The 23,942-nt window shown below is 37.6% G+C and overlaps 2 protein-coding genes across 3 annotated transcripts; both read left to right on the top strand.

Moving 5' to 3' along the window:
• On the top strand, nucleotides 1–22,740 carry LOC149927360 (uncharacterized). Its single transcript, XM_090157845.1, has 5 exons — nucleotides 1–5,187; nucleotides 21,867–22,055; nucleotides 22,130–22,373; nucleotides 22,441–22,525; nucleotides 22,587–22,740. Exons 1-5 carry the CDS (start codon nucleotides 1–3, stop codon nucleotides 22,738–22,740), a joined length of 5,859 nt encoding a protein of 1,952 aa, XP_090013971.1.
• Nucleotides 22,244–23,815, top strand: LOC149927361 (ERI1 exoribonuclease 2-like). 2 transcript variants are annotated; one of them, XM_090158468.1, is made up of 5 exons: nucleotides 22,244–22,373; nucleotides 22,587–22,770; nucleotides 22,836–22,990; nucleotides 23,054–23,181; nucleotides 23,242–23,815. In XM_090158468.1, the coding sequence occupies exons 2-5, from the start codon at nucleotides 22,742–22,744 to the stop codon at nucleotides 23,725–23,727; spliced, it is 798 nt and encodes a 265-aa protein (XP_090014594.1). In that variant the 5' UTR covers nucleotides 22,244–22,373; nucleotides 22,587–22,741; the 3' UTR covers nucleotides 23,728–23,815. The 2 variants fall into 2 exon arrangements, with proteins under 2 accessions (XP_090014594.1, XP_090014595.1); XM_090158469.1 differs by having other exon boundaries at nucleotides 23,069–23,181.
• Nucleotides 23,816–23,942: the final 127 nt, after the last annotated feature.

Raw genomic sequence — 23,942 nt, forward strand, 5'->3', positions numbered from 1 at the left:
ATGACGGAGCCGGCAGAAGAAGTGATTGCGGCCGCCAACGCCGCGTACCAGAGGGTAAAAGCCAGCCGGACTCCCATCCGGAGAGCCATCACCGTGGAGACTTCGAAAGTAGAAACGCTCATCAAAGACAAAAAATGTACGATCGAGCAACTGGAGGACTTACTGGCCATCGTTCTTCAAAAAGAGGAGGAAATCATTCTTCTCGACCAAAAGGCCGAATCGCACCTCGATTCACCAGCGGATCTCGAAAAGGAGGCGAGCTCGACAATAACTTACAGGGACAAAATCACCGTCGCCAAATCCAAAGCCAACCGGAAAATCAACGAGCTCCGAGGCTACGGAACGACAACGTCCATCCCTTCGAACCACGGAGGAAACCTGCAGCTGACGACGCCAACGCTGATCCCACCACCGCAGATCATCTCGGCCACGAAGCTTCCCACCATCACGATGCCCAAATTCAACGGAGACATTTCAAAGTGGTCCAGTTTCTGGAGCCAATTTCAAGCGGCGATCCACCGAACGAACTTACCAAAGGTAGAAAAGTTTACGTATTTGGCTTCGTATTTAGAGGGGGAGGCGGCTAGTGTATTAGATTTCTTAGACGCGTCAGAGCAAAACTACGACGACGTAATAAAAATGTTAGAAGACCGATATGGTAGAAAAGATCTCGTAATACATAGATTAATGAATAAGTTATTAGATATACAATCGGTTAAAAAATCAAATGATGTAAAAGCGTTGCGCACCCTGGTTGATACGTGTGAGGGAACAATAAGAAGCTTAAGAAATCTAGGCGTAGACCCAAAAGTAAATGGTACTTTTCTCTGCCCAGCCCTACTACGTTGTCTTCCTAGCGATATTAGGCTAGATTATAGTAGAACGAAACCCGCCGGTGACAATTGGGATGTCGATAACTTGATAACGTTCCTTAAAAAAGAGGTAGAAAATCGGGAGGTCTCTGAAATGTTAGGACAGGGGCCCCAAATTATAGATAGTTACGCGAAAGTTCAAAAAGAACAAAGTAGGGAAAAATCCTACCCGGAAAAGTTTAAAAGACAGCCATCGGCAACCGCGCTATCGGCTGTAGTCCCCAACGAAAATGTGTATTGCATTTTTTGTAAAAGCACCCAACACTCGTCCACGAATTGCACCTATCACTCGATCGAGGATAAAAAACGCCTATTAAAAGATGAGGATAGATGTTTTAATTGTATTAGAAAAGCCCACCAAACCAAAAATTGCCCGTCAAAATTTAAAGGGTGTAGAAAATGTGGGAGGGCCCATAATATCGTAGTGTGCGAGAAAAATGAGTCAAATTCCAAGAAAAATCGAAACCCCCCTAAAGAGGGCGAAAAGGATAAAGAAAGGGGAAGGGAGGATTTTACTACAATGCAGGTGTCGGTAAACAGCTCTCAAGTAGCTACTTCAAATACAGTTTTGTTACAAACAGTTCAGGCCCTCGCGGAAAACCCCGAAATGAAATCAAAAGGAGAAACAATTCGTTGTTTATTAGATGGGGGTAGCCAATTGTCATTTGTACAGGAAAGCTTATCCCGTAAATTAAAATTGCCCGTAGTTGGTAAAACTGAAATAGCGGTTCATGGGTTCGGGACTAGTAAAGCCGCGGAAGTAAGTCGGCGTATTGTTAGGCTAATTCTACGTAACAAAATTTACCCACGTGAATTTATAGAAATTCAGGCCGTAGAAGTCCCGTTCATTTGTCGGGCATTGTCTAAACCACCTTGTATCGAAATAGAAAATTATCTCGAGGAAAAAGGCCTACAGATGGCCGATGAATCGGAAAAGGGAACCCTAGACATTAACGCCTTAATTGGGGGTGATATTTATTGGGAGTTAGTTTCCGGTAAAATTGAGCGTTTCGGAAAAAACACCGTCGCTTTAGAAACTAAATTTGGTTGGGCCATAACGGGTCCCGTAAAAATAACAGGTGTAGGACGAGAAACGTACTCGACCTTGCACGTTAGTGTGGAAGAAAATCAAGTTAATGAAACGTTAAAATCGTTTTGGGAGATTGAGGCTATAGGCATTCGTGAAAAATCTAATGACCCACCCAATGACGAAGAAATCGTAGAAGATTTCGAAAATAGCATTGAATTCGAAAACGGCCGTTATAGCGTTCGATTCCCCTGGAAAATTGATAGGGAAAACCTGCCCAATAATTTTGAAATCGCGAAAAAACGCGCGCAAAGTTTAGCTAGAAAACTTGGGAAAAATCCCGCTCTTTTCAAAGAGTACAGAAAAGTTCTTCAAGAACAGTTAGATTCGGGGATTATCGAGGAGGTACCCCCCGAAAAGATTGACTCGAAAAATTGTCATTATGTGCCCCACCAGGCGGTAGTGCGAGATAGCAGCGCCACAACAAAGGTCCGAGTCGTTTTCGACGGCTCCGCCCATGAAGCGAACTTACCCTCTCTAAACGACTGTTTGTCGCCAGGTCCTAATTTAAATCCTGATATGTTAGGCTTACTCTTGAGATTTAGAAACCACAAAGTGGCTTTGTTAGCCGATATAGAAAAGGCTTTTCTTCAGGTGGGGTTAGCGGAAGAAGAAAGGGACGTAACTCGGTTTCTTTGGTTTAAATATGACCAAGAGGGAAAAATAGATCAAAATTCATTTAGGGTGTTTAGATACAATAGAGTTCCTTTCGGGTTTTCACCCTCCCCGTTCCTTCTCGCTGGAACAATTAAGTTCCATATTAAAAATTACCAAGAAACTGACCCCGAAGTAACCGAAATTTTAGATAGGGATCTCTATGTAGACGACGCTGTAAGCGGAGCCGAAAATGTCGAAAAGGCTTACAAAATATCAGTTAGGATGAACGAAATTATGGGGGACGCGAATATGCGACTAAGAAAGTGGAATTCAAATTCGCCCGAGCTCAGACAAATGTGGGGGGAGAAAGATAAAAACGCAGGCCCCATTCCTATTTTCTCTAGTGAAAATAGTTCCGAAACTCAAAAGGTGCTAGGCTTAAATTGGGACCCCGAAACTGATACCTTTTCATTTAACTTGTCAAAATTAATGAGTTACCTAATAAACCTCAAGAAAACGAAGCGGTGCATTTTGAGTTCCGTTTCCCAAGTATTTGATCCGATGGGGATTTTAGGGCCTTACACAATTAGGGCCAAACTACTGTTCCAAGAGTTATGGAAAATAAAAAATTTGACCTGGGATGACGAACTTCCGGAAAATATAGGAAGGGAGTTTGAAAAATGGTGCGAAGAACTACCCGAATTAAGAAAAACAGCTTTTCCCCGGTATTATTTGAATGGGTTGGAGGGCGAAATAGAGTCGAGAGAGCAACACTGCTTCTGCGACGCCAGCTCAAAAGGTTACGCAACCGCGATTTATTTTAGACTGACCACTAAAAGGGGGGAAGTTAAAACTGTACTGGTAATGTCAAAAACCCGCGTGGCCCCGCTGAAAGATAATACGATTCCCCGTTTAGAGTTGATGGGGTGCGTTTTGGGTGCCCGCTTAGCTAAATACGCTAACGAACAATTTGAAAACAAAATCTCAAAAACGTATTATTGGACCGATTCAATGATAGCCCTTCACTGGATAAAAAATAACTCGGAGGATTGGAAACCGTTCGTTTCCAATAGAGTCCGTGAAATCCAAAATTTAACTAACCTCGAAAATTGGGGTCATTGTCCCGGAACTAGTAACCCAGCCGATTTACCAACTAGGGGCTTAAGCGCGAAAAAGCTCAACGAAAGTAAACTTTGGTTTGAGGGTCCGTTATGGTTGCGGGATCCCGAAAGTCATTGGCCAAATTTTCCATCCACCCCCTTAGATTTATCTAACGACGGGGTAGACGCTGAAAGGAGAAAGGTAGCGATGGTAACCACTCGCGATGATCAAAATTTAATCCAAAATCTAATCCCTTTAGACCGCTATAGTAAAATAGATAAATTATTCCGCGTAACAGCCTGGGTTAAGCGCTTCGCTAAAATGTTGAAATGTAAAACTAGAATTAAGGGTAATTTAACCGCTGAAGAGCTAAACGAAGCGGAAAATCTATGGGTGAAACATATCCAGAAAATTGAATTTAAAGATGAAATAATTTCTTTAGAAAACAAACAAGAGGTTAATAAAAATTCGAAAATTGTATCTTTGAAACCATTTATTGATAACGAAGGTTTGCTCTGTGTGGGGGGCCGCTTGGAAGAAGCGAAATTAACGTATAGACAAAAACATCCGATTATTTTGGGAAAAACTAGCCGTTTCGCCTCCCTGCTCGTAGAAAGAAGCCACGCCCAAGTGCTACACTCTGGTGTAAACGGCACAATCACGCAAATTCGCGAAAAATACTGGGTGATCTCGGGTCGCCAGTTAGCCAAACAAGTAATAAATAAGTGTTTCGAATGTAAAAAATTTAGTGCAAAACCGGGCAAAATGTCGGAAGCCCCGCTACCGAAAGCTAGAATTGACGAAACACCCCCATTTAGTACCATAGGAATAGATTTCTGTGGCCCTCTGTATGTGATTGACAAGTACAAACCAAAAACAATGGTAAAAACATACGTCTGTTTGTTTACGTGTAGCGTGACGCGCGCGTTACATCTTGAATTAGTCGATTCTCTGTCTACCGAAGACTTTTTGTTAGCTATGCGGAGAATGATCGCGAAAAGAGGTATTCCTCAAATAGTGTTTAGCGACAATGCAGCCACTTTTAAAAAGGCGAATGCAGACCTTAAAGAACTTTGGAAAAATATCAAAAATGACGAAAATTTTGCGTTTTTCGGTAAAATTGGAATATCTTGGCGTTTTATCGCTGAAAGAGCGGCCTGGTGGGGAGGTCACTGGGAGCGGATGGTTCGCACTATCAAAAGCACCCTAAAAAAGGTATTGGGTAATGCTCAATTAAATTTTGCCGAAATGTCAACATTAATCGCGGAAACCGAGGGAATGATAAATTCCAGACCCATTACGTTTGTCTACAATGACGTTAACGAACCATGCCCACTCACTCCCGCTGATTTCTCTATCGGTAAAAGAATCACCACCTTGCCAAATCAAAACTTTAAAGATTTAAATGTAAATGCCACGCGAAAAGATTTGATACTAAGATTAAAGCATAGACAAAAGGTACTCGAAAGATTATGGAAAAGGTGGCAATCAGAGTACCTGTTAGATCTTAGGTCGGCTCATCACAGTAAGGTAATTAAGCGGGAAACCATATTTAAAGAAGGCCAAGTTGTTCTCATTCACGAGGACAACCGACCCCGTCAAAATTGGAAATTGGGTTTAATTACAGAAGTAAAAATTGGCCGTGACCAAAAAATACGTTCCTGCTTAGTTCGTACTGGAAATGGAAACGTCATACGACGTCCCATACAATTACTGTACCCCCTAGAAATTACTAGTGATTGAAATTTAAAATTGCTTAAAAATTACTCCCTTTAATTTGAAAAAAAATGTTTAAATTGAATTGTTTTTGGAAATACTAACGTATTTGCCGGGGGAGTGTTAAATATCTTTGTATTTGTGTAATTAGTTTAAAATTGTGTATTATTGTTTAATTGAAATGTGTTTATTATTAATTTGTAAAATGTTGTATTTTTTTTAGTGTATTATTTGTTTTTAAAAATGGCAATATCCATGGAAAATTAATTCGAGAATTTTCTTTTGTAATAATTTTCTTTTGTAAAATGTATAAACGCGAAAGTGCCAATCTGGGTTTTTCCGTGGCGAAAACGTTGAGCCATCCCTGCCTTGCAAACCCGAAAGACGAAGACCGGATATTGGAGGCAACGGGGGGCGGCTCAATGGGACCGTCCTAGTATTTAGGGGAAATACCCCATCTTTTATAAAAACAGAATGACCAGAAACGTCGTAAAAACTAGGTGAGAGAAAAAGCTCGCTCGGACTCTAAAGAGTCAACCCTCCTAAAGGAGGGATTTTTAGTTCAAAATAAAACTTAACCCTTTTAAAACCAAAAAGAAGTCTCAAATTATCTTAAACAAAATAAGAAAGTAGGCTCGCAAGTAGATACAGTTAAAGATCGCTTTAGGTAATTTAGTCCTATAAAACTCTCAACACTCTTCCGCTGTTTTCTCTTGACGCCGTAAATAACGGGCGAAAATTGGTCACGGCTCGCGTGGCGACCGAGTAAAATGTCGGGAGAGGAGCGCGAAGTGAACGCGTTTTTCCAGCCAGAATTCTCTTGTGGACGAGAGTTGCCTCTAAATAACGATGGTGGCGTTGGGGTAGCGGCGACACTAGCCTAACAACAACGCCTACCTTCATTGAAGTCCAGGTGTAAATGGTCTTAGATAAAATCAAATAATACTGCAATCTCATTAGTTCTTAAAAATTACGTTTTTCGACGCGATTAACGCTGCTGCAAGGACGCAAAAAAAAGACCGCCTCCTTTCCCCCCCCTCCCCTTAGCGTGACGGGGTTAGGGCCTCAACGTGTCCGTCGATAGTCTCGACATATTCATTCTCCCTGAGTATAAATAAATACATTCTTGGTGATACCGTGATTTCCGTAAATTCTACCCTACATAGCAGACTTGGAAATAGTGATATTTTTTACGGGGGCTCTGCGGGCTTCCGACCCCCCTTAAGTTTATTTTTATTGAGAGCCACCGGCCCAAGCGGGGGGGGGGGAATTGGGGAAAAAAATTAAAATTAGGTAGGGAAAATAGGAAAATAAAAATTGGTTACGTTACTTACATAACATTTATTAACTTTAAAACAAGCAAGTATATTATAATATCACACATAATCATTTGTAACGCTAGATCCCGCTCTCGTATAGGGTAGGGAAACAGAGTTTCAAAAACGGCGTACAAATCATGTTCCAGAAATTTCTGTAAAATGTTTAAAAAATATTTTTTAATTAAATTGAGAGCCCCGGAGACCCGCAACCCCCGTTCGAATGATTTATTTTAAGAGCCCACTGATTTTTATTAAGAGCCATTGGCCCCAAGACTCCCGCTAATTCCAAGTCTGCTACATAGCGCTTATTTTTTAGAACTGACAAGGAAACGGTAAAGTAGGACTCTTGAATGAGCTTATATTGGTAGTTAGACTATAGTATATATATTATTTTAAATATTTTGAAAACGACTACCGCAAACTGCGTAAATTACTTGGTATACGTTTATGCTTAGACTATACTAAATATAAATTACTTGGTATACGTTTATGCTTAGACTATACTAAATATCATGTTAATCCAAATCTGAGATTAGTAAACACGAAGTTGAATTATGATTATTTCATTACGTAACTTCGAATTAATCAATTACTTAAACAAATAGTCGACATTAATATAAAATTTTTAGCACAATGAAAAAGGGACATATATTATGTCTGAACTGAAAAAACCGTGTTTATTCTTGTAAATGTTACGGCTAAGAAGGGACAGATATTGAAAGTTCACAACAGCGTTTCAAGTTCTGTTTAATTTTCCCAAGTGACTTACGGAACACCGATGAATTTTCATCGGTGTTCCGTAGTCACTAAATTTACTCTCATTGGCTGAAAGGTACCATGTGATTAAATATGATCTGGCGACAGGCCCGGCCGTAGGCGGCAGCATTCTAGTTACCTATGAGATTTCTATGCTTGGGACCATAAAAATTGGTGAAATAACTAAAACGTTTTTTATCATATTTTGGTGCGCGCCGATTAGAACCGTACCTTTAGCCATGGAGGAAGAGAGAGGAGGCTTTATGAATAACCTTTTTACCCTGGGAGCTTGATGCCAACTCCCACAGGGTAGGAGAGTGGGGGCTGACAAAAAAGGGGATCAGCACCCGTCGGTTTTCGTGTCGTCTCACGCGTTCCCTATTTGGCGCCCTCTTTTAGTGTTTAGGCGTAGTCGGTGTAATTTCGCAACGGGCAACAATTTCAACAAAAATAGAGGGAGCCAACTAGAGAACGCGCAGCCAGGCCGTGAGAGTTGACCAAGGACAGTAGATACTGTCCTTGAGTTGACGGGTGAATGCTGTTCCCCTTATTTGTCAGCCCCCACTCTCCTACCCTGTGGGAGTTGGCATCAAGCTCCCGGGGTAAAAAGGTTATTCATAAAGCCTCCTCTCTCTTCCTCCATGCTTTAGCTTGTGCTTTCCATTGTCTGACATACGAGAGTAACGCCCATTAGTGTGTTATCAGGTGGAACAGAACCAAACTGATTTAAACTATAACGTGTATAAAATTGCATATAAGGGGCGGAGCTACAAGTTCACGATACTATGATTTAATCCTGTATGTAAATAAAAGTTACTTTATTTATAGCAAACTTAAGCGTGTGACAAGTAATAACACAACAATTAGCAGCATCTCTAGCAACCTTGAGTAACGCCATCTCCGCCACGTCTAACTAAAAATTTTCTCGGAAAAAATACCAAAATAAACTTGATAATTAAAAACTTTACTTCCGCTTACCGCACATCCCTCTGGACGCTTTACATCACACACTGGGCTGAAGGCATCATGCCAGTGGCGCTGATCCCGTGGGGGCGGCGGGGATGAAGCCCCCATTGGTAAAACCGCCGAGGTTAAAGGCCATTTACTTTTAAGCATCCGTAGCAAGAAAGTGTTGCCAGCCGCCTCATTCCAAATTTATTAGTGAGCTTCGGCCCCCATTGGGGAAAAAAGCGATCGGCGCCACTGCATCATGCCATCGCGGTGGAAGTACGCTATCCTTCACCCGATTATGAAACCGGGTAAACCTTCCACGGACGCCTCTTCCTACAGGGAAATCGCCCTATTCACGAACCTTGGGAAAATTATGAAAAACTGTAGGTTCTCGCGACTGGTTTGCAGGGCCGTAGCCTGGCTATAGATGTAGATCGGGCGAACCGTAATTAAGGATGGGCGAGTAGTATTCAGTGCCGTCTTTATATATTTAGTTCAAGGAACTGCCCCCCCCCCCCCCCCCTGGAGACGAACAAGGCTCTTCCCTCGGAACAGTCCACAAGGGCAGCCGCTCCACCGACACCGCGTTTCGCCTAACTTCCTGGATCTTAAAGACTCTTTCGGGAGCGTCAACCATCGCACGCTCCTATTCAAGCTTCAAAGCAGTGGTCTTGAGGGAAACCTCCTTCGGTGGGTTTAAGACATTTTGACGAATCGTACCTCTCAAGTTCGTATCAACGGTGCCTTTTCCGGTAACTCTGGGACTTCCTCAGGGCAGCGCCATCAGCCCCATTCTGTTCAGTGTTATGCTGAATGGACTTCCTGGGCAGTGCCTGGTGGCGGTTGACCATTAACGACAGGTGGACGACATTTCCTCTTGGATTTATGGCAAAGTTCTCAGGCGTCTCTTCGGAAGTATAAAAGTTGCGCTAGACGGTTTCCGCTTATGGCGAAAACTGGGGACTAAAATTTCAACTTTATGATTTTCACCAAGGACCGGGTGATTAAGGACACACCCACTTTAATACTGGGTCACGAATCTCTCACAAAAGTTTCCTCTTACTACTATCTAGGTACGAATATCAATGATCGTCTCACAGGGCTCGCTCATATCGAGGCTCTGCACTCCTATTCGATGAAACGCCAAAACCTTCTACGTGCAGTTTCAGTGACTTGGTGGCGTGCCGGTCGAAAGGTATTGCGGCTTTTCTACAACCACCTGATTCGATGCCGTATGAATTTCTCTACTCCCCTCTATACGTCGGCGTCCACTGGTTCTCTAAAAAAACTGGTTAAGGTTCAGAATGCCACCCTCAGAGTAATCCTGGGGACTCCCCCTTCTACCCTATAAGTCTAATGGAGGCTGAAGCGGCCATTACCCTGCTTAGCAACAGGCATGACTATATGGATCTTATTACTTTAGCTTCGTGTGGAGCTGCTGACACCCCGGAATTATAACGCTCTCTCCGGCTAGAGGACCTAGCTCCACTAGAACACAACTCCGAACTACCGAGTCAATTATTCCTCGCAACTCTTGAGCCTTACGTGAACTATTTCAGTCTACATTAACAATTTTCTAATTTTTTGGTCTTTTAATATTTACTACACCCTGATTTTTACATCATCTTTGATAAACATATGATTTGTAATATTGCATTTTTTGTTTGTTTTTTAGTGATATATTTTCAATTTTCATTTTATTTTTTTCTTGTTTACTTCTATCCATTGTTAAAATATCCTAATGTATTGGTTATTGTATAATGTAGTTAACCAGAAAGGGCTTACAAGACATAAATGATTTCCCCCATTATCCACATCAGATTCTGTAATACAGATGTGGATAATGGGGGGAAGTATGAAAATAGCCGAAAATCGCCTGATATGAAAGTTTCGCCCTATTTCGTCGTTGAGCTACGCGTATAGAGTTACAGCGATTTACTGCTTGTAGTATTCATACGCGGTAAAGCGGTCTCAATCGCCTGCGATAATATCTGATGTTGCCTAGGTTGTCTAGTGTCTACTCGGGGGAGACTTGGCCTTGCTTTTACATGGAATAATGTAGTGTAGTGATTAATTGTTATCAAGAATGTATTTATTTATACCATAGATATAGGAAACGTATATAAAGGTCTAGATAAAATATTTCAAAGGGAGTGAATACGGAGGTGACAGCTAGCAGAAACGCGTGATTTCTGCAGGCTATCCTTATAAAGCGCTATCTATCGGTAAGAAAGCTCGTGCTATCGTCGCGAGAGCCATTGTCTCCTGCTTAAAAATTATACTAAAAGTCACCAACAGATGGTGTCTAAAGACTACGGCCTGCGGAAAGGTCAAGCACGGACTGTAAATTTTAGAGGACTGGTATTCCCGAGGTATTTTACGCCCCGTTCACCGATCAGGCTGACGGAAGTCGCTCAAGGTCATTCACTATAGCGCTTGTCTTTCGGTCGGCCAGATTTCCAGATAACATGCGTGGGGGGGGACTAGCTCTATGCCTGGTACAAATGACCTTGACGGACTCTCTCTCTCTATAAATTATACAATAAGTAAAAACAACGATATTTTAAGAGTGCACAAGAATTGTTTATTAAAAAATAAAATATTTAAAACCCGACTAGTTTCGGCCGCAACATCGCTCCGTCATCAGGGGTCTAACCCGTTTGTTGGTTACGTCCATAGACATAATAAAGAAATAGACCCAAGATTCTACGGGGGTTAAATACGGGAGCGATAACGAGCAGACAACCGGTATTTGTTCCGTATTCCTGTGGTACCACGTTTAAGCGACGCCTGTCGATTAGGCGAGAAAATACAAAATCATCACGTGACACGTCACACATGTTCGTGTTTGTAATCTTTTAGGTACTCTGACGTGATTCGCGAATATTTTGGCTGTGATAATTTAAAATATGGTAAAATTTTTTTATAATTTTTAAATAAGTCAATTAATTCTTTCAAAACCCAAATAAAAAGCAGCAGATGATCTTATAATTAAAAACAAAAAATTATATTTGCGAAATGATATTTTGTCAAAGGCTTAAATAACTATCCGGTTTGTTGTGGAACTTGTGGTTATGGCTTGTTATGGGAATATTCTGAGATTCTAAATTGTAAACAAAAGTAAATGGAATTTCGATGAAAAGGATGATTCTACTAAAGGTATGTAGCTATTGTCCTTGAAAAAAAAATTAGCTTTGACAATTTAAGTCTGATGGCTTGACCCTTCATTTCTAGATTTTTGTCCTTCGCTAATTTGTGGAGTCTGAGCTTGCAATATAAATTAATAATTTTCTGAATGATGATGTTCGATCCTGCCTATAGTTATAAAAAGATTTTTAAATAAGAATGAATATTCATTGAAATAATATGATAGTTTATTCCTACTTATAAAGCGCCCCTAAACTTAAGTGGCGCTTTGGACTAGGCGCCCACTGGCTCTCTGTTTCGTATCCGTCCTGCCTTCCACAAGGCATTGTCTCCGTTACGAAGCAAAGGCTTGTGGAAGCCAGGACAGAGACGTTACGAGGAGTAGTGAGCGCTTGGCCTAGGCCATGTAGTATCTAACGCTTAGGAATATTTATCCGGTTTAAAATCAGACGCAAAAACTTTAGGGGTGAATTTGATAAACGGGTAGTACTTTTATGTTAGCTAACATATTAAAAAGTTATAGAAAAAGTGTTTTCTACTAAAAATCTGGTTTTTATTTGGTAAAAAAAGGTTAATTTTAGTGTTTTTACGCATTGCAATAACAAGTAAAGGTTTCATTCCATAAGTAGGAATAAATTATCATATTATTTCGATGAATATTCTTTCTTATTTAAAATCTTTTTATAACGAAACCTACAATACTTTCTCAATGGACAATTGCTGTAAATCGCGACACATTCAAATCATGATTTAATTTGTAATGATCACTTTTTAAAACGGGATATACAAATTGTAAATGACAAAAGGTGGGTCACACCAAAAGCCATTCCAACTCTGGTTTGGTTTCCATAGAATTAAAACAAGTAAAAATAGTCAAAATAATTTTTTTATTTAATTTAAAGAAATTACATCCAGTTGAAAGTGAAATAGAAAAAACCGGTGATGCTAACTTCTCACCTTTAAATTTTGACCAAGGATCATTTCGTGTAGGTTTTATTATGTTATTATAATTTGAGTAAGATCTCCTTGGTTTTTAGCCAATTTTGTTTAGTTGTTATTAAGAGATATTCCTCTCTCTATAAAAGAAATGTAGTCTAAGAACTAGAACTTGCTGTATTATGAAATATTGTTGGCATGGACATCTTACCAGATCACCATGAACATGTTTGATCCTGAAGTTGGAATGGAACATCATCATTAAGAAAGTTATTAATTTATATTGCAAGCTCAGACTCCACAAATTAGAGAAGGACAAAAATCTAGAAATGAAGGGTCAAGCCATCAGACTTAAATTGTCAAAGCTAATTTTATTTCAAGAACAATAGCTACATACCTTTAGTAGAATCATTCTTAATCCAAGGTAGAATCATCCTTTTCATCAAAATTCCATTTACTTTTGTTTACAATTTAGAATCTCAGAATATTCCCATAACAAGCCATAACCACAAGTTCCACAACAAACCGGATAGTTACTTAAGCCTTTGACAAAATATCATTTCGCAAATAGAATTTTTTGTTTTTAATTATAAGATCATCTGCTGCTTTTTATTTGGGTTTTGAAAGAATTAATTGACTTATTTAAAAATTATAATAAAAATTTACCTTATTTTAAATTCTCACAGCCAAAATATTCGCGAATCACGTCAGAGTACCTAAAAGATTACAAACACGAACATGTGTGACGTATCACGTGATGATTTTGTATTTTCTCGCCTAATCGACAGGCGTCGCTTAAACGTGGTACCACAGGAATACGGAACAAATACCGGTTGTCTGCTAGTTATCGCTCCCGTATATTTTTGGCAAATCAAACTCCGCGTAAGGTGTCTATTTCTTTATTATGTCTATGGTTACGTCTCTATATTTGTAAGCTAGGTTAACAAACAATATATGTCATTTTTTAAAATAATAGATTTTTCCAATTTTTAACGTAATCTACTCCGGGTCCTAGGTCTCGATTTAAACAATTATTTTTATCTGTTGATTTTTTAATATAATACGATTCATAAATATTTAGTTCTATACGATTTTTACAAGTTTTTATAAGTTTTACGGTATCTGGGTTAATGGAGTGGTTGGTTTTACAAATATGCGCCGCTAGGGCAGAGGTTTCAATCTTTTTTAGTCTAACATCGGCAAAATGTTCTTTTGAACGTTTTTTTAAACTTCTTTCTGTCTGACCTATGTATTCCTTACCGCAGCCACACTGTATAGAATAAATCCCAGGTTTATCCTCCGGTTTTATAGGGTCTTTTGAGCTAGTTAGGTAGCTTGCTATTTTATTAATAGGTTTGAATGCGGTAAAACAATCTAGAGAAGTCCTCAAGATGTTAGCAATTCTGGATGACAATGTGGGGTAGTAAGGGATACAAACAATCGTCTGGTTTTTGTCAAACGGTTTGAGTCTAGTACGTTTGGCAACGTCATTGGAACTAAGGAACTTATTACACGCTTTTTCAACCACTGTAGGGGGGGAAACCTCTATCTGTGGCTACTAGTTTTAGAAAATCTAGTTCCAAACTTAAAAGGGTGTCATTAGAGCAGACATTTAGGGCCCTATAGACTAATGTGTAGAAGGACGACATCTTTTGGGATAGTGGGTGAGCTGATCTGTTATGAGGTATTGTAGTAACAGAAAAAGGTTTCCTATACACAGTGGTTTCAATTTTATTATTGACATTTTTAACTAACACATCCAAAAAAGGTAAACAATTATTTAACATGTATTCTAAAGTAAATTTTATGTTAGGGTGGATATTGTCTATGTAGTCATGAAACTTTTTTAGCTCTTCATTACCGTGTCGCCAAAATAAAAAAATGTCGTCCACGTAACGGATCCAAATTAACGGCTTTTGTTGGTAATTTCCCAACGCTTTGGATTCAAAGTCATTCAGAAAAATATCGGCGAGAAGCGGACTTAAAGGAGACCCCATAGGGAGTCCTTCAATTTGTTCATAGTACTGGGAATTGTATATAAAGAAGGGGGATTCCACACACAGTCTGGTTAGGGTTAAAATGTCATTTGTTTCTATATGAGAATAATTGGCCTCGACCAATCTCCTTTCAAAACAATCTAACGCTTCATTAACCGGTATATTTGTGAATAGTGACACAACGTCAAAAGAAGCTAGTATGTCCTGGTCTTCAAGATTCAAAGTTTTAGTTAAGTCCACAAATTCCTTAGAATTAGACACTGTGAACGGATTAGATTTCATAAAGTGGGAGAATTTTTTGGCGATAAATTGTGCAATTTTATGGTTCGACGTGCCAATATTGGATACTATAGGTCTAAATTTTAGTTTTTCTTTGTGGGTTTTTGGGAGCGCGTACAGTCTTGGTGGTTGGTAATGCTTTGGAATTAATTTCTTGATGGTGGTTGGGGGTAGGGTATTGCATAATTTTAACACTTTTTTCACTTTAGTATGGTATTGGTCTAAGGGGTTCTTTTTAAGTTTCTTGTAACAGTAGCCACAGATAGAGGTTTCCCCCCTACAGTGGTTGAAAAAGCGTGTAATAAGTTCCTTAGTTCCAATGACGTTGCCAAACGTACTAGACTCAAACCGTTTGACAAAAACCAGACGATTGTTTGTATCCCTTACTACCCCACATTGTCATCCAGAATTGCTAACATCTTGAGGACTTCTCTAGATTGTTTTACCGCATTCAAACCTATTAATAAAATAGCAAGCTACCTAACTAGCTCAAAAGACCCTATAAAACCGGAGGATAAACCTGGGATTTATTCTATACAGTGTGGCTGCGGTAAGGAATACATAGGTCAGACAGAAAGAAGTTTAAAAAAACGTTCAAAAGAACATTTTGCCGATGTTAGACTAAAAAAGATTGAAACCTCTGCCCTAGCGGCGCATATTTGTAAAACCAACCACTCCATTAACCCAGATACCGTAAAACTTATAAAAACTTGTAAAAATCGTATAGAACTAAATATTTATGAATCGTATTATATTAAAAAATCAACAGATAAAAATAATTGTTTAAATCGAGACCTAGGACCCGGAATAGATTACGTTAAAAATTGGAAAAATCTATTATTTTAAAAAATGACATATATTGTTTGTTAACCTAGCTTACAAATATAGAGACGTAACCAACAAACGGGTTAGACCCCTGATGACGGAGCGATGTTGCGGCCGAAACTAGTCGGGTTTTTAAATATTTTATTTTTTAATAAACAATTCTTGTGCACTCTTAAAATATCGTTGTTTTTACTTATTGTATAATTTATATTTCTGTGCAAGTCGCTAAATAACTCTAGATATCTCTCTCTCTATTTCGAAGTGATTGATGAGCGGGGAAACCAAAATTCTACAGGGGAAGGCAACGCTTTACTGGTCCTCTAAAATTTACAGTCCGTGGGTCAAGCACTTTGTACTAAAATGCTAAGAGAGCTCGCGCTCTTGGTCACGTGCCTTCCTCGGTGTCTGCTAGGTGTCAATTCCGTATTTTATGTTAGGTTTAGACGCCCCGAAATTTATCTAGACCTTTAATTACATTTCTTATATCTATGATTAATACTCAGGAAGAATGAATATGTCGAGATTATTTGTAGCGTATCTCCAATTCCACCCGTCGGGGCCCCCGGTATGCTCCTCCGCTTTAATAAAATCAAATAATACTGCAATCTCATTGGTTCTTAAAAATTACGTTTTTCGACGCGATTAACGCTGCTGCGAGGACGCGAAAAATAAGACCGCCCCCTCCCCCCCCCCCTTAGCGTGACGGGGTTAGGGCCTCAACGTGTCCGTCGATAGTCTCGATATATTCATTCTCCCTGAGTATAAATAAATACATTCTTGTTGTTATATTATGGATTTAAACAAGGTAATTCAAGTTATAGAGGAGCAAATTAGACTTAACAATTTTAAAGAAAATTTATGTACTTCCGCGCAATTAGAGTTACACAATGAATTTTTTAACAAATCTTCAACTTTCCACAGGAAAAACTTAGACTTATAAGGTTATTCCTTATTTTTCAAGTAATTATGACAAAATGTCTCTTAACCCATTTGGGAGTACTGCCTCGAGGCATCAACGCGAGGTAAAGATAACAAATGTGGAGAAAAAATTGGTATAGCAGCGTAAGTGAAGATTAACTGCAGGGGCGGCTGAAGCTAGGAGGATGAATGTTAACTGAAGGGGCGGCTGAAGCTAGGAGGATGAATGTTAACTGGAGGGGCGGCTGAAGCTAGGAGGATGAATGTTAACTGGAGGGGCGGCTGAAGCTAGGAGGATTAATGTTAACTGGAGGGGAATTATGGGGGAGATACGCGCAGCAGCGCATGGACATTGGACATAATACCAGAGGCAACTAGCGGATTAAATTGGAAGCTCTGAATAGATTTTCAGTAGATTTCGTCTGCCAGTTTCTAAACACATGTTAATCCTATATGAAAACGATTGAGTGTTGTACCTCCCTGAACTGAATGTTTTTCGTGGTTTAGTAAAAATGGGTGATGAAAGAGTTAAAACGCTTAGCAATTTAGAAAATGAATTTATATTCTTAGGCTGAAGGGCCGGGCAACACGTGCAACTGCTCGGGGCGCCGAAATTTCGTTGCTCGCCTTTTTAGTTTACCAAGAATTGGATTTGTTTATGAACATTTTAATGAAAGCATAACATCTTTAGTTAAATAGAAATACAAATCGTTTTGCCAACGAGAATGTCCAACATCGTCAATGAACGTTTTTTTTTCGCTATTATTTACTTTACAATAGTAAATAAACCATAAAATTACAGTGGATAGTTCTGACAGATAAAGCATTTTGCTGGTATTTTCATTATAAACCAGGGTATATAATATGAAGAAGAAAAAGCGATACTATAAGAATAGAAGGAAGCCCAAAGGAATACAGTACTTCAATCATGCTTCAATGTACTTGCTTGCTATTTCGTTGTCGTTTATCCAGCTTTATGATAAATAAACTAGCAGGCCATCTTCAAGAGTTCTATTTGTTTTTTAGGCTCTTATGAACCTGCATTCAAAATTCTAAAATGCATTTAAACCGTTTTTGATGGCTAGTTCCAAAGCAGTCTATCATTAACTTATGGTACGATTTAATCTGTCATGTGTCCCTGGTTACAGTTAGTCTCTTCTATTTTACGAGCACGCGCAGAAAACCATTTATTAGTTTTAGTTAGATAGATATTAATTAGAGTCACGTTGAATTAAGATGTCCGAGAAAAAAGAAGCATTCTGGTTATATTTATAAAAAAAGGAAATTAAGAGAAGTCGTTGAAGCAGAAAAGCAAGCGACAGCTTTAAAAAAGTTCATAAGCTTAGGCCTTAAAAATATTCATTATTTTTAACTCTCGGGTTGTTCTTCGTAAACTTAATTCTTTTATTTCACATATATTAACCGTGATACTATTCAGTATGAACATTATTATTAATATACTTAAGGTATACTAGTCGTGCCACCGTACCTAGTGTTTCAAGCTCCATGTAAAATGACCATGTACCATAAAAAGGTATTAAATATGTTTACACAAAGTATTTAGAAAGTGTTTAAAGGGATGTTTATTGTTATGAAAACCGTAAATTTATAACATGGACAATGTAATGTTTTTACGGGGCGGGGGGTAGTTTATATCAAAATAAGGGGGGCGCCAAAAATCCCCCTTTCCCGGTTAAAAAAACATTCTTGAGCCGGCCCTGATTTCCTGTACTTGTCAACGTTTAACTTTTGTGGTGTTAAATAGTCCTATAAACATGTTAATCGTTTATAGAGAGCGGTTGCAATTAATAAATATAGTAATTTAAATTATAGTAAAAATTTGAAATAAAATAGACCCCGGGCGAATAGGCTAAGCCTAACAATAAACATACAAGCAAGAACTAGCAGTCGTGAGGTAAATTCAGTAAAATGCGCCAGCTGAAATAACAATTCGATATTATCAAAACGTATTTCGTGACATCTACTGATGGCTAAAAACAACATACTAAAAATAACAAGCGCGGAATTCGACGTAGGCTTTAAAGAGACGCAAAAAAAGGTTTGCTATTTACAAGTGCTTACTGTGCTTTAATGGTCAAAGGTTGCGCGTTTTCGCATTGCCGAAATTATAAATTAGGCACAAATGTATCTTTTCATAGGTAGGAGTAGTTTTAAATATTTTATATTATTATTTATAGGCCTATAATTGTTTTAAAGTATAGGTTTCCCTTCTCTAAACCCGAAACACTCTCTAAATGGATTAATGCCGTCAACCGTGATAACTGGCATCCATTCGAGAACGATTTTGTTTGTAGTGACCAGTTTTTAGACGCGAATATAGAAATATTCAATGGCAAACCGAGACTGTACCCAACGCAATTTCAACTGAGAATTAATTTCATGTTGAAGTAAAATCTGCAAAGGATATCTCTCGAACTACTTCGATCAGACGATCACGGATCTATTCGTGTAGGTTTAAGTATTAATATTAATCTATACTACCATGCAGAAATTACTGTTATAAGAAGTAGATTTTACAATATTTCCGTGTGGATAATAAAAGGATATTCCACCTTATAGTTGAAATACCATTTTACTCGGGTATCTTAAAGTTAAAATATATTTGTTACATAAATACCTACGCCTTTGGAGAATAAAAATGGAAAGTCATGGCAAAGCTACGAATTAACTGAGGGTATTGTAGCTTTTTTGCATTTTTCAATCCAGCTTTTCTAAATAATTTAAACAGTTCAGTTGAAGCTGAACCAAATTTATCCTCAATATTCAGAAAATTTTCTACTAATAGAAGATTGAACTTCTTCATTTGATGAAGTGCATGTTTCAAAGATGAAAGCTTCAAATCTCTGCGTTTCTTTGCCTGTTTCGCAAGCTGAAGTTGTTTTTGTAGATAATTAACTTTAATTTCTCAATCTCTAAGGAATTTTGAAGCGCAATCTAATGGGAAGATGTTTGACATGATTTCTAATTTGAAAATTTTAATTTAACGCTCTTACTTAATTTATTTTGCTTTACTTCTTACCTCATCAGTTGCCATTTCTTCAGGGATTGAAGAATAATCAATTTTACTGAAATGCCTGGAATATGTCTTTGTAATCCATAACTCGGAGGTTACTAAATGAACTTCAGTAGTTAGATACAGTTCTACTTACACATCTCGTGTTTTTGCTCTACTTACATTATCATGATGGGTGTTTTTTTTTGCAGTAATTTATCTACTTCATCAGCTTCAGGCATTCAATCTAAAACCAGTCTTGAACTTTACATGAAGGGTCAGCTTCAATTAAATCCAATTTTATAAATTCAAATTTAGCAGACTACCAAATTTAAATAACATTAATCCCGACGTATTAAACTCTATTGGGCAAGACCAAAAAAATTAAGACAAGTAGTTACCTCCGTGTGATTATCATCTGTTACTTCCAATTCAAGACCATAGAAGTGTAATATTTCTGGTATTTTACCAATCTGCATGGTCTCTGAAGTGTCCATCTCATCATGTTTTCTATAAGTGGGCTACAAAAACCGTTTATCATCTATATACCGATATTAATATGAAACATCTTTAATTGTATACTTTTGTCCCAGTTTCATTAAATCTGAAGTTAAAATCCGAACTTGCTTTTCCCAAGAATACCAGAGGAATTGAATTTTCTTATTGTAGAAGTGCTTACCACACACATATGGTTATTACCAAGTTTGAAGTTAAATGCGGCTATAAGCAGTATGTTAGAATGACGAAATCTTAAGCGATAAAATTAAATGGTATAATATGATCAATTGTAAAATGCTTATATTTTATTTCAAAAAAATGCTCAAAGCCTGACTTTTACAGCTAGCAACGGTACAAGTTTTAGTCATTTTAAGGTTTATGTTTTTTTTACAAATAATCGTTTTACTGTAATTACATTTGAAAATATTTATATGTAAAATCCGCGCACAGCAGTACTTACCAGCTAAATGGTCAAGATATTCCCCCTGTCACATGCGTCCGTGATCTAGGTGTCCAAATGGACGAGAAACAAACATTTTCTGAGCATTGCCGTGTCCTAGCCAAGAAAATAAATATGTTCGTTACTTCGTTTGACTTGTTCGTAGAACTTGTCACTTTAAAACTCTCAAGTTAATCAAGATAATTTTTAAAACATTTATTCTTCCACTCTTGGACTTTGCCTCGCCAGTCTGGCTTTAGGAACGCCATACTGACACTGACCTTGGTGAAATTTACCCAATCCTATCTGGATCAAACATTCTCCAAGCTACTTCCCACGTTCCAACTATAAGAAGCGGGAAAACGGTAAATCTGTAAACTATTTAATTTTAATTTACTAAAAATTGACATGTCAATTTGAAAGCGATGACATGTGTCAATTTTTAGTAAATTAAAATTAAATAGTTTAGATATTAACCTTTTTCCCGTTGAGTATTTTTAAATACATTTTTACGATTCTTCTATAACTGCTACCCCGGAAATTGTTACACCATTCAACAGGCCACTTTGAATAGTATAAACCATGTCAATTTGAAAGCGATGACATGTGTCAATTATTAGTAAATTATAATTAAATAGTTTACAGATTAACCGTTTTCCCGCTTCTTATAGTTGGAACGTGGGGTAGGTTTAAATACATTTTTACGATTCTTCTATAACGCCTACCCCGGAAATTGTTACGCCATTCGACAGGCCGCTTTGAATAGTATAAACCATGTCAATTTGAAAGCGATGACATTTGTAATGTTTTGGTAAATTAACTTTTAATAACAATAACGGAAATACTTTATTAGTGTTGTTTATCGTTTTTTAATTCGTCGCGTACCCTGCTGCATCTGTTACAAATATTTTTCGCGACACTCCACATTCTGGCAGATTGACTCCGGTACCTTTTATGGCTCACATGCGGAAACTCTCTGAACGGCTAAGACATCTCTGATGACTTTGGTGTATTCATACAGAAGAAGAAGATATACAGTTTAAAAAGAAAAAGCTTAAGAACTTGCGTTAAGCCTAAAATTATTAGGTTTTGAAACTAGTCATAGGAGTTGCCAATTTAAATATCCCACCGTCTTATTAGTTTCTCTGCTAGATGGCGCCCCACATCTTTGCACCTGAAATTTCCCAAGTAAAAAAACCGACTCTCAGTTAGTTTGCCCATGGTTAGTGGCTCTATTTATTTCTATCTCCATGGTGCTATCCAAATAAAAAATGGGCCGGCACAATTTTTTTAATTTGAATTTTTTAAACCTTCTGCTAGTGCCTTGGTCAAAATAATAAAATGGTAATTGGATTTATTTTCTTAGTTAAACTTCGCTTAAGCTAAATTGCTAAACACCAAAATTGTGATTTTAGAAGTTTGTTTTCAATGGTAATCCAACGACCGAAAGTTCAAATAGTAATGGTATCCTACCACAGTTGGAAATAAATATCGAAGAAGTCTTAGACCCGAGTTATGGTTTATATGTTTGGCCAAGTTCACCAGTATTAGCTCAGTATATTTGGAATAATAAAGCACTTGTCGTAGGAAGACATATTTTAGAAGTAAGCTTAGGAAAACTTCAAATCTGTCAGTCTTAAAATCAACTTTAGATTGTATTATTATTATTATCCTTTAGATTGGAGCTGGAACTGCTTTACCTAGCATTACAGCCAGTCTTTGTGGTGCCAATGTCACAATATCAGATGGAGAATTTTATTCAGAATGCCTCAAATTATCAAGGAGAAACTTAGAGTTGAACAACATTTCTGTTGATAGCATTAAAACTATTGGATTAACATGGGGCATTGTCAATCCTGCACTAATTTCTCTAGACCCTGTTGATATTATTCTTGGATCAGATTGTTTTTATGACCCTAATGGTAAGTACTTCTTATTTTTTTGGTTAAAATAAATCTTTTTGACTGAAACACAACATTTATTTCCAAGATTTTGAGGACATAATTTCTACTGTATCATACATTTTTGAAAAGAACTCTTTGTGTAAATTTTGGATAACATATCAGCAACGCAGGTATTATAACATTTTCTTCAAAATTAATAATGAAAATCAAATATTTTTTTTAATTTTACAGTGCTGATTGGACTATTGCTAATTTGTTACAAAAGTGGAATCTGGACTGCGTTGAATTTGACCTTGACTCTTTTGGTGCTGGTGGGACAAGCATTGCAGGTTCTGAACTTCCTGGACGGCATACGATACATTTCTTTGAAATAACCAAAAAATAAAATGGAGAAATCTACCAAAGCTTTAGCCAAGTGAGCCAAAGTTAATAAAAATCTGTGCCTGTTTCGCAATTTAAATATATGTATATTTTTTATAGAAAACTTGGTGCTGTAACTCTAATAAAACCAAATTCTGTTGATAGTGATGCAGTAAGACCACCTGTCAATCAGTTGTTTGATTATCTGATTGTTTTGGATTTTGAGTCAACCTGCTGGGAAGATCAAGGGAAAAAATCCCTCAGTCCTGAAATTAGTATGTTGACTTATGAACTGTTTTTAACCAGAAGAAAATACAAATCTTTTATTTTTCATATAGTTGAATTTCCGGCAGTTTTAATAAATTTAAAAACTGGAAAAATATTGGATCAGTTTCAACAGTATGTTTTTCCCATAGAACAACCGCGTCTCAGTGCATTCTGTATATCGTTTACTGGAATAACCCAAGTATGAAAGATTCTGCAATTAAAGTTTTAAATTATACTAAATTTTACTATGAAATTGCAGGTTATGGTTGATACAATTGGTGTTCCATTAGGGACTGCATTGTTTCTTTTCAAAAATTGGCTCTCTACAATAACTGAAAAATACCAATTAGAATTCCACAAACGAGAAAATTGTAAAAACTCTGACAAAACATCGTTGTGTACCGTAACAACATGGTCTGATTGGGATTTAACAAGATGTTTGAGCAATGAGTGTCGTAGAAAGAATCTAATGAAACCTAAGGTGTTTGACTCTTGGATTGATTTGCGGTTGATCTACAAAGATTTTTATAAAAGACAACCTAATGGTTTAAAAGGAGCCCTAGAGGATGTTGGACTACAGTTTGTAGGTAAAGAACATTCTGGGTTGGATGATAGTATAAATACAGCTCGATTAGCCCACAAAATGGTCCAAGATGGTTGTTTATTGGAAATTACAAAAACACTCCATTGCCGTTCTTATGTGAAAACTGATAAATTTGCGCCTAAAAAGGCATTTTGGGGTTAAATATTCAATATTTTAATATTTTTAAGTTAAATATTTCAATATTATATTTTTATTACAGTATTAGAAATATATTTTTATCATGTTTATCTACATAATCGTTTCGTATACTTATTGAAATCTGTCATATATGACGGCATAGTATCCGTAAACAGTTTCCGTTTCAAACAAAATTAGTGAGTTAATTCTTTGGGCAGCTGCTGTTAATTTCAACCTAA

Source organism: Leiobunum rupestre, chromosome 9 (assembly GCF_980474605.1).
Source record: "Leiobunum rupestre chromosome 9, qqLeiRupe1.1.hap1, whole genome shotgun sequence".
Lineage (NCBI taxonomy): Eukaryota > Metazoa > Arthropoda > Arachnida > Opiliones > Sclerosomatidae > Leiobunum > Leiobunum rupestre.